Here is an 11,121-nt window from a genome sequence, read left to right on the forward strand (position 1 = left end):
CTAAGCAGCCTCTTTTGCCTCTGGAAGTCGTAATAATCCGAATAGGGAGGTTAAGGGGTTTATATAAGGCAAACCCTAATTTTTGCGGACTTTGAGCATCTTCGCGTATTGCGAAGATGTTCTGGCTTGCTTCTTCGCGTATCGCGAAGGACAAAATAGTCGGGCTCTGTTCCTGCAACTTCGCGTATCGCGAAGATGCACTTTTCAGCAGAAAAATCCTTTAATTCACTTTAATGCCTCGTAATGCGTGCACTTCCAATCTTTCACTTCTAAGCCTTCATTCCAAGCCTGTAAATACCCTCGTTAAGCTCCATAACTTCCAAGTTCCTGATAACACATAACAATGCTTGAAGTACCAATGTTCGTTCATTTATTTAACTAAAATAAACTAATTAATATATGTAAATAACTAACTTTTTCCCAACCATCAGTGGCCCCATTCAAAGTTTGTGTTGACTTAATCAACTTAGGAGTGCAAACGAGTAATTAGTTCCTTGAGACCGACTCTTTAAAAGCTTTAGTAGAATGAAGCCATGATTCAAGGCAAATCACGTGTTTGTCATATGTGATTTGTATGCATAACTTAGATGAATTAAATGCTCAGCTTATATGCTTCTTTCTAAATAAGATTATTTTCATATCACAATCAAGAACTGCTAAAACTAAAGTTAAGACTGATGCGGATGTTGATACTTTCTTCATTTTCATCCATAACACAAGAATTAAGGTTGATGAAATTTGGCAAATGCACCACAAAGCACATGGATGATTTGAAACCGTAGCAAATTTAAATTCAAATTAAGAACACCTAAGTCTATCGTTAAAGATTGAATCAAATATCCGTATCATTCGAAAATTATTGATTAACATTAACAATTATTTTAGTTGAAAAGTATCAACGCTCGGACGTGCAACCGAAACAAACCAACCATAAGACATATTGTAACAACGAGAGATTTGAACCTTTTTGAGAACATCAAATATTGTCTCCTAAACTACACTCTTATGTTTTTCAAAAATTTGTGAATAGTTTAAACTGAAAAGTTACATGTAATCAAACTGAGTCTCATACAATTTTTAAGTTACTCTTTTTAACTGCCTACAAATATATTATACTTGTAACTAAAAGTGACACAATTCAAATTTAAAATACTTTCTTTTGTGTTTTAAGTAATATTTTTAAATATGTTAACATGATGAAATTATTCTTTTAGTTTAGTTTCGGTACTGTTACAAACCTAGCCGATACTAACCAAATTGTATTGACTCGTCACCACAACGTCCACGTTTTACCAACCGAATAAAAATCGTTTTAGATATGTTATTATTATTTTTTAATTAAGTTATACGATTGTCACTAACATTCTGAGCGTTTACCAATATATTTCCGGTGTTTAGCGCCCCCAACAGTAATAAACCTAACCGATACCAACCCAATTCATGTCACTTTTATCATAAGATGTACATGTACCAATACTATTCTTGTCGGTTACAAATTCAATTTTTAGTTTAGCACCGGTACCATAACAAACTTAACCGACCCCAACGAAATTTATGCCGGCGGTATCACGTGCTTCTCACGCTGCCCTAATCCATTTCTGTTACACCTCCATCATCCGTAGTTCCGTACACACAACAGATAATGGCGCTCACTTCAGCTTCATCACTACCAATCAAAACCCTAACACACAATCCTCCATCAAAATCCATAACATGCCGTTTAAATCCACACAATTCGATCTCTACCAAAGGTATTCCAATTCAATTCTTCTTCCTAAACGAAACTGAATCTCAATTGTTGAAAGCATGCTCGATTGATCTTCAGGTGTGATTTTTCAGATAATACCAACCGTTCGAAGCCGAAGAACTGGAAGGCTCTGGTGTCCACTGCATTGGCAGCTGCCGTGATTACGTTCAGTTCCGATATGTCTGCTTTGGCCGATCTTAATAAGTTTGAGGCGGATGTTCGTGGTGAGTTCGGTATCGGATCCGCTGCTCAGTTCGGTTCGGCTGACCTTAGGTTAGAGCTTTGAAAGTTGTTAGTATGAAATGTGTTATTTTGATTGAGTGAATGGTTAATTGAAATGTGTGTGGTTTTCTTTTCAGGAAAGCAGTTCATGTTAATGAGAATTTCAGGTAATTTGTTGAATTTGGGGATTTGTTTGTACATTTGCATTGATTATTTAAGTTTTGTGATTATGTTAAATAATTAGAGATAGTAAAGATGTAATACTGTAATGTAATTTGTTGAACAAATGATGAACTACTTCTATGCTCACTAGAGGTTGATATGACTCCTTGTTGAGCTTAAAACAAGCCAATTTGGCAAACAATTGGCTGAATTTTCATTCAAAAAGAAGGAATTTCTAAAGGTTAAAATGGCTGAATTTTCTATTGAGCGTAAAACAAGCCAATTTGGCAAATAATTGGCTAAATTTTCATTCAAAAAGAAGGATTTATGGAGGTTTATATGGCTATGAAGTGTGAATTTTCTATTGAGCAAAAAACAAGCCCATTTGGCACATAATTGGCTGATTTTTTGTTCAACAAGAAGAATTTATGGAGGTTGATATGACTATGAAGTGTGAATTTTCTATTGAGCAAAAAACAAGCCCATTTGGCACATTTGGCACATAATTGGCTGATATTTTATTTTCAAAAAGAAGAATTTGTGGAGGTTGGAATGGCTATGAAGTATGAATTTTCTATTGAGCATAAAACAAGCCAGTCCGGCACATGATTGGCTGATATTTTGTTCAAAAAGAAGAGAGTTTATGGAGGTTGCAATGGCTATGAAGTGTGAATTTTCTATTGAGCATAAAACAAGCCCATTAGACACATAATTGGCTGATTTTTCATTAAAAAGGAAAAATTTATGGAGGTTGATATGACTATGAAATATGAATTTTCTATTGATCATAAAACAAGCCAATTTGACACATGATTGGTTTTTTTTTTTCAAAAAGAATTTATGGAGGTTGGAATGGCTATGAAGTAAACAAGCCAATTTGGCAAATAATTTGCTGAATTTTCATTCAGTTTCTTTCATAAAAAAGAAGAATTTCTTTTTAATCTTTTGTTTATGCTTACTTGAAGAAAATGTATGTCACAGGAGAGCAAATTTCACATCTGCTGATATGAGAGAATCGGATTTTAGCGGGTCAACGTTCAATGGTGCATATCTTGAGAAAGCAGTAGCCTACAAAGCAAATTTTACAGGTAAGAAAAACTTCATCCCTCAAAACAGTTTGATATATCAATATTGTTTTCAAGAAACAAATTTCAAACAAAAGTTATATCATTAGTAATTCTAACAAATGAATAATTAAAATCAGCCTATTAGACAAAAACTCGTGTACTCCATGATATCTAATTAAAGTCTTGATCATGTTTGCTACAAGGGCGGATTTGAGTGATACGCTGATGGATCGCATGGTAACCCCCTGCCTATACTTTGGCAGCATGAAATTATATTTCTATAAAACTTCAAATACAATCACAAACATTTATATTGTATAAACCTTGGTTTGTCTAATATTCTTTTTATTTCTGGTTTCTGGTTGTGGCACTAGGTCTTAAATGAAGCAAATCTCACAAATGCCATCCTTGTAAGAACAGTTCTCACCCGTAGTGATCTTGGACGCGCTGTTATTGAAGGTGCTGACTTTAGTGATGCTGTTTTGGATCTTCCTCAAAAACAGGTCAATTCTCAAACTGATTTTGTGATTAATTTATAATTGTCATTATAAGCAAATCTAATACTTCGATAGTTGCAATTATTTGACATAGTTTATTTCTTTGGATTAATATTTTGATACATCTGATTATTTGACTTCATGGGTGGAACTAGAGGGTCGGGTGATTATGATTATGGGTATACGTAATACCTTTGGGCTTCTAATCGGTGCATGTTTGCGGGTTGACAGGTCGAACCGGAACACGACTTGAACCTGAATTGGGCTCGTTTAACCTGAAAAGAAGTTATATTTAACTTCTTTTACATATCAATACTCCGAAATTCTAAATTTATATTATTTTATATTTTAGAAGCAATGCGCTTAAACTATGGCAATTTATTTTTAAAGTTCTTAATTTGTCATTAAAGTTGCTAAAATGGTTTAACTTATTATATAAAACACATTTTAGAAAGACTGAAAAATTAAGTTAGTGAGTTAAAGGGGTCAAACCGTGAACCCGTCATGTTAACACGAAAACAACCAGTTTAAGTAAATGTGTTTGCAGGATCGACCAGTAGCCGACCAAAACCATTTAGAGTTTAGACTAACGCAAACCCGCAAATTTCGTGTTAGGTTTGTGTCATGCCAGAAACTCACACCTTAGTATACATGATATAATTTAATTTGGTGGTTATGTTTATAAAAATGTTGGTCAAAATGGCCATTCATATGAGTTTCCTGGGCTCGTTGACTTTAGTATTCAACGTTTGTATATTTCATGTAGTTTGACACTTTGACCTTTAAATTTTCTATAGAGTAAATTAGTTGACTCGAACCTAAAAAAAGTTTATCGTGACTCATGTTGAAAAGTTTTGATTCTCTCACTATGTCACGGTTTCAAGTAATCTTTGGATACTTGTAGGCTCTTTGCAAGTATGCAAGTGGAACAAATCCAACAACAGGAGTTAGCACACGAACAAGTTTAGGGTGTGGAAACAGCAGGCGTAATGCCTACGGTAGCCCTTCTTCCCCATTGTTAAGTGCTCCACCACCAAAACTTCTAGATCGTGATGGATTTTGCGATGATGCCTCTGGACTCTGTGATGTGAAGTAATTAATCAATTACTTCACTAAAATATCATGTATATTAATAATATTCAACACAAATTACAAATGCATACACATGGATGTTGTAACTTATAAATGATGATCAGTATATTATATTACCTTCTTAAGCCCTATAAGACTTGCATCTGAAGGTGGCTAGCTACCAAGTTAGACCAAGGAAGTCAAATCACACTAGATCACCTAAGATGGATATTGTGAATCATGTATAAGACAGTTCTACAAAGAATGAGAATGTGTACGTTTCCCGTGAAAAACAAAGCTCTAATTTTGTGGGTTTAAGCAAATCAAGGATTAGGTTGAAGTGTTGCAACTCATCATAAAAGATTACAGTCGGCGGTTATAAATTTTGCAAGTTAATCAATAATAGCAATTACAAATCTCTAATGGAAACTTTAGGCATGATTTGATAGACCTAAACCTCTCCGAAAACATGGTTGAGGATAGGAATTCGTGGAGAAGTAGAATTAAAGTTAAGGATTTTTAGAGAGAATTGAATACCTTAGGGCTTAGACTTAACTTATTTAGGTCACATACCATAATGGTATTTCCCTTACATATATTATTATTATTATTATAATTATTATTAGCTTTTATATAGCTGTTAAACTGTGATCTTAATATTAATATTATTATAATTAGTAGTAGTTTTTATATAACTGTTAAACTTTGATTTCCTTTATTTTGCTTCATTCACATGTACTTAGAGCCGAGGGTCTCTCTGGAAGCCACCTCTTTATTCCTTTGGATAGAGGTACGGTGTGCCTACATCCCACCCTCCCCAGACCCTACTTATAGCTTTGCTGTCGGTGGGATTTTACTAGGCATGATTGATTGATTGATTGATATATAATGGAAACTTTATCATGTTAATATCAGTAACTTTATCACTGATAATCTGTTTGCCATTGATGATCCTAGTTGCTACTTATCTTAGTTAGCGTTCGAAGGAACATTTCCATGCAACTCAATTTTTATCGGCCATGCATATAAGAAACAAATTCCAGGGGGTTATCATTGCCCCTTTGACCTCACCAAGGGGCGATGCTCCTTGGAATCCCCTATGATGGTTTAGGGGTTCGCTTCATAGAACCATAGAGGTTCCTAGGTAAAATAAAATCATAATAGTCTTGAATAAGTGTGCGCATACTTCACCCTTCTTATCTCATTACAATGTTTATTCTTATTTCTTTTTTTTAATCTTAAGTGAATTAAGTTATACTAAAATGACACGATACTTGTTACACTAAAATCACCAGCTGAACGGAGGATCAGGGATCTACCGGTGACCCTAAGTAAGTGTTAACCGGCTAACCGCCTAATCAGGTACAAATTTTCCATAAGTTGCTATTCAATGAAGTAAGTTTTCTGGATCATGTATCTTCTTGTACTCTTATTTCTTGTGTGTGCAACATCAATGTAATACTAATTAAATATCCTCAATGAGCATACAGATTACAGACAGTGTAAAATATTAAAGAAGCAAATAATCTAGAGAAGTAGTGTTATTAATTTAAAACAGAAACAAAACATCAAGCTTAAGCTTTTGAGCTGCAACAAAGACAAAGGATGCATTCATTAAGCACTTCCATTCCTTTGTTAATTAGTCTTAACAAACCAAACAATCAAAGTACACACAGGCATACATTAGAGATGTGTTATATGAATTACATACATTTGTATCTACTTAACAATGCACCGACAGTTAGTTGATTACTTCCAAAGATCAACCTGGGAAGTAGATGTGGATATTGAAGCACATTCTGAGGCCGTTTCATCCCTCTTAGACTCGCTTAAAAGCAGGTGCATATGCTCAGTCATAGAAGGTTCTTGATCATTAGTAAGCTGTGAAGCGACAAATTTATCAAGTAACCGCCAATCGGTCACTTCATCAGGTTCACCACCGTTACCGTAAAGCATGTTGATGTTCTGCTGCAGAGTTGTGGGCTGAAAATTGGCAGTGGGAGGATGTTGAATGCTGGGAGATTCTAGTTGAGGAAGTTGAAGGAAGGGGTGATCTTGAAGCAAGTTGTAATGCAACTGATCGAGCTCGGATTTGGTGGAGAAATTGTGATGGTATGAACTATTTGAAGTGTATGGGTGGGCTAACCTTCTTGGTGATTCAAAATTTGGCATGAATGAGACTTGATCATCAAACCAGCACAACGAATCTTGTTCATCCGTCCTACGTACAGTCGGTATTCGTTTCTTGAATGCCCTGCATACAACCCATCCTTCTTCCTGATGCAAACAAGACCATTACTTCACTCATTACTGTAAATTAGTAACCTCTTGATTTTGAAAATAAGTACCAAGAAAAATAAAGAAAAAAGCCAAATTAAAGCAGCATCACTTTTGAACATGTTTTCTTTCAAGACAGGAAAATGATAACAGACATTACATGATCAAAAGCTCAATAAAAGCTTCATGTTTGCCTAAAACTAGAACCAGGTTAATTATAAACATTTATATACATGTCAGCTTTGTTTTTGAGATTATATATAAAAATTGCTTAAATTCCTCCTAATGAACATTAAGACCATATTAAGTTCGTAACGAAATTTATGCCCAATACACCGGCAACTCCCATCATATGAAATGGGTTCAATGTCCAGTTATGAAATCCTTGAAAAAAGAGGATAAATCGAAATATAGCTGCTACACCAAAACTAGGTGCAAAGAACCAACTAGACTGACCTAATGGATAAATCTGGAATACAGAAACAAAAACGGAAATTGGACTAGAGAATGCGATTGCGTTTACAAAAGAAAGCAACGGGCGTTACAAAAAAATATGTGAAAGCTTGCCTGAGTAGTGTTATTTTCATTTGTTTCTAGTCTGTACTCATGCATGAGCCAATCTGATTTTTCTCCATTCGGTGCTCGTCCTTTGTAGAACACCAAGGTCTTTCTCATGCCAACTAAATTATGCTTGGAGTAAATGCCCTTGTCTCTTCCCGTGGCTTTCCAAAAGCCCGCTTTTGTGGCTCTATTCGTGCGATTTCCGGTTGGGTACTTTCTATCCTTGTAGCTAAAGAAATACCAGTCATTTTGCTCATCAGTTCCTAGCTTGCATAAATCTGTTCAATAATAGAAAATGTTTAAAAAAAACTACACAAGGGTTTACTTTGGGGTCAGAAAATTTGCACAATCAGTTGATACCAGTCGTAGCTAACAACACAGCGTATCAACTGATTGTGCAAATTTTCAGTAACCACCACTAGAAAACCGGGTATTGCAGCCATATTCTATTTTTAATGCTACTTATACGAGTTATATCTTTTCATGTATCTGCAACCGGATCTCATATACAAAAAATTATAGTTTCAGTTGCTAATTTGTGACCCTTTTCGTTCGGTTTTCTATTAGTGAACCGCCAAATTGGTAGATGGTGAACTAAAGCACCTTGAAGGTCCCACGGTTCAATCCTGTAGAGATCAATGTCTTTGATAACATTAAGATCAATACTTTTTGATGCAATCTTCTTCCTGAGGTAGTAATCTACAAGTTCTTCATCTGTTGGGTGGAATCTAAAACCAGGTGGAACATGTGGGAAGTTATTCATATTCTGCAACTTTAATATGATGGTTGAAAACCTGCAATTCAGAATATGCACTATCAATTTTCAGTGGTTGAAATATATAATCTTGCATTGAGTTTTAAAAAGAGCAGAAATAACATGACACAGAAGCAAAATGAAGTATGAAAACTACCAATCTACAACAGTCTCTAGCTTAACCATGCATGCCAGAATTTAGTTAACAAAATAACTCAACCAAGAAAGAATATCTAGGCACAAATTAATGAAAAGAAGATGTAGTAGAGGGCAGACATAAAAATGCTAACCTTCAACATCATGTTGAACCGGTATTCAAACACACAGGTTTACAACCAAGAACATATATAGAAGACACTAAGAACAATAATCTCGATCTTCTATAATCAAATAGGGTTCATCCACCCTTTATCGTTTACAGGCATCGGATATATATACAAACGCGATGGTCCAACGCAACAATGACACAACCCTACGTTCCAATTTACAATCTTTACATAATTAAACACTCCCTATTAGTAAATACATAATAGACACTAAACATACTTTCTAATATATACATAGCAGAATCTAAACTTTATATCAAACTTTGATAACACAGTTAAGGCTAACACATTATGTTGAAAACAAAAATAATTTCCTGATTGTCCCTCGATCAACAAGGAAAAATGAATGTGTGTGTATATGCATCTACACACACACAGACACACATACGTATACGTGTGTGTCTATGCTTAATGCAACTAATGTTTTGTGTCAAGAAGAAGAAATGCAATGCATCATTGTATGGTGCTCTTAAAGCTTTCACAATTTCTACTGGTCACCAATAAATCTTAACATAGAAGCTCAACAAGAAACTTTGTATGCAATAGAAGTAAATATCATGTGACAAATGAACAAGCAAGAATTATTTGCCATGCAATTCACATAAAAAACCTATCAAGGTAAAACTAGTTAGTGTTCCTTTTCTTTTCTTTGGAAGTTAGTACTCAAGTATTCCACCACTCTACAAAAGTGAAAATTGCAAAATATACAAGAACTTTACTTTGTGAACATGGAAATATTATTCAGATTTATACATGCACATATATAGCATGCACATTTAACTAAAATAGGTTCTTGCAATTAAAAGGAAGGCAAAATTTGTTTTTGCTCATAGAGATATTATAGCAAGAAGATCAATAACTAATAAGTTAGAAATCTGATCACAACTTTACAAACTTGTTAAAATGAACAAGATATATACAAGAATATCAAAGAAACCTTGGAAGTGGTGTTCTTGGTTCCAACTGATTTTGTTCTTAATATTGTAAGAAGCTGAAAAAAGGGTTTTGATATCTTTTTGCACTCACAACAAAATGATCACAAAACCCTATTGAGTATATGCAGAGTGAAAGAATGAAGACGATGTTTGTCACTTGGTTTATAAGGTTTATTGCGTGTGGAGGAAGATGAAGCTGGATTGTCGGAAAAGCTTGCAGAAGATGATGATGCGGCGGTAAGATACTGAACCACCCACCACCAGCAACTGATGTTGACGTGCCACACTGATATTTATAAAGATATATATATGCAACTAGATTTTTAATCTTTTTTGTGCCACTTTCTTTCTTTCTTTATCATTCAGATATTTATGTTGCCAGGAAGAGAGAGAAGGATGAGTGAGGTTTAAGAATGCGATGGCATGGGATCACTAAAGAATCCCCACACCCACACATGCATGTACCCCGACCAAAAAGAATGTTCAACAAGACTTCCTGTTTTGGGGTCTTTCACTTTAAATTAACATTACAAAAACACTTAAAAACATATATATATATATATATATATATATTCAGTTTTCACTTCATAAAATCATAACTCTTTAAAAACACTCAAAACTCAACCAATAAGAAATCCTAAAAACACTTAAAAACATTATTGTATCATCACCATCTTTTACGTTTAACAAAATATTATTATTTTTTTATCCACTACCCAACCCCCCACCTAGCCTCACCATCTGCAAAAGGGCCCACTCCAACTTATTTTTTATGGTTTTGGTGAAGAACTTCTTTTAAAACATCTCCTGAAAATAACTCCAACAATAAAGAAAAACAAAAAAAACAAAAAAAAAACTCTAAAACACCTCATTTTAAATGCTCTAATATCTAGTACTAGTGTAGGGCTACCCCCAAAGCTTTTACATCTTTTAAAGTTTAATTTTTCATTTGAATTATAATTTTATTTGTTTAAGTTTTTAATATATATGATACTAGCTAGCTTATAAATCCGTGTATTATTATACGGGATTTATTAAATGTTAAAAAACAAATAAGATCCGTTATTTGAAATAAAGGAATAAATTAAAGGTAAAACAAAAATGAAATATATAATACAAACAATAAGAAGTCTAAAATCTCAAATTTATAAATTTGAATAAATCTTTTTATATCTGTTTTATTACAATTATTCCCATTGTCATCCAATATTAATAATAATTTTAGACTATGTCTACTAATTACCCTAAACAATGCAACATATAGTGTCCATGGGAAAAAAAGTGGAATCGAATGAACAAACTAACCCTAGAAAAGATTGTTCTTGGCTATCTTCTACTTGTTTAACTTTCATATTTCTACTTGCTTGATCTTTAATCAATATTTATATTTAAGTTTCTGACTATTTTATAACCCAATTGTCAAAATAGTTTTGACCCATGGACCATAGATAACTAGGATGAGTGAGATAATCGATTAGAAGATTAGAAGAGAAAATTGACTA

General features: G+C 34.0%; 2 protein-coding genes across 2 annotated transcripts; one reads left to right on the forward strand and one right to left on the reverse strand.

Moving 5' to 3' along the window:
* The first annotated feature begins 1,634 nt into the window (after positions 1 to 1,634).
* On the forward strand, positions 1,635 to 4,879 carry LOC143617374 (thylakoid lumenal protein TL20.3, chloroplastic-like). The gene is made up of 7 exons (XM_077089955.1): positions 1,635 to 1,751; positions 1,840 to 2,020; positions 2,107 to 2,136; positions 3,113 to 3,219; positions 3,401 to 3,435; positions 3,573 to 3,701; positions 4,600 to 4,879. The coding sequence occupies exons 1-7, from the start codon at positions 1,643 to 1,645 to the stop codon at positions 4,789 to 4,791; spliced, it is 783 nt and encodes a 260-aa protein (XP_076946070.1). The 5' UTR covers positions 1,635 to 1,642; the 3' UTR covers positions 4,792 to 4,879.
* Positions 4,880 to 6,515: 1,636 nt separating this feature from the next.
* Positions 6,516 to 8,379, reverse strand: LOC143617376 (NAC domain-containing protein 7-like). Its single transcript, XM_077089957.1, has 3 exons — positions 8,208 to 8,379; positions 7,611 to 7,882; positions 6,516 to 7,043 (listed from the first exon to the last, which is right to left on the reverse strand). Exons 1-3 carry the CDS (start codon positions 8,365 to 8,367, stop codon positions 6,516 to 6,518), a joined length of 960 nt encoding a protein of 319 aa, XP_076946072.1. The 5' UTR covers positions 8,368 to 8,379.
* Between the last annotated feature and the right edge of the window lie 2,742 nt (positions 8,380 to 11,121).

Source organism: Bidens hawaiensis, unplaced genomic scaffold (genome assembly GCF_021521415.1).
Source record: "Bidens hawaiensis isolate Kalapana, Puna unplaced genomic scaffold, B.hawaiensis_p1.1 tig00054130_1, whole genome shotgun sequence".
In the NCBI taxonomy this organism is placed as follows: Eukaryota; Viridiplantae; Streptophyta; class Magnoliopsida; order Asterales; family Asteraceae; genus Bidens; species Bidens hawaiensis.

Bases quoted from the DNA above. Each gene is read 5' to 3' on its own strand.
- LOC143617374 (XM_077089955.1), top strand. From the start codon at position 1,643: ATGGCGCTCACTTCAGCTTCATCACTACCAATCAAAACCCTAACACAC. The intron at 1,752-1,839 runs GTATTCCAATTC...GTGATTTTTCAG, and splicing joins CAATTCGATCTCTACCAAAG to ATAATACCAACCGTTCGAAG. The intron at 2,137-3,112 runs GTAATTTGTTGA...TGTATGTCACAG, and splicing joins CATGTTAATGAGAATTTCAG to GAGAGCAAATTTCACATCTG.
- LOC143617376 (XM_077089957.1), bottom strand. From the start codon at position 8,367: ATGAATAACTTCCCACATGTTCCACCTGGTTTTAGATTCCACCCAACA. The intron at 7,883-8,207 runs GTGCTTTAGTTC...ATTATTGAACAG, and splicing joins TGAACCGTGGGACCTTCAAG to ATTTATGCAAGCTAGGAACT. The intron at 7,044-7,610 runs GCAAGCTTTCAC...TGTTTGCATCAG, and splicing joins ATGAAAATAACACTACTCAG to GAAGAAGGATGGGTTGTATG.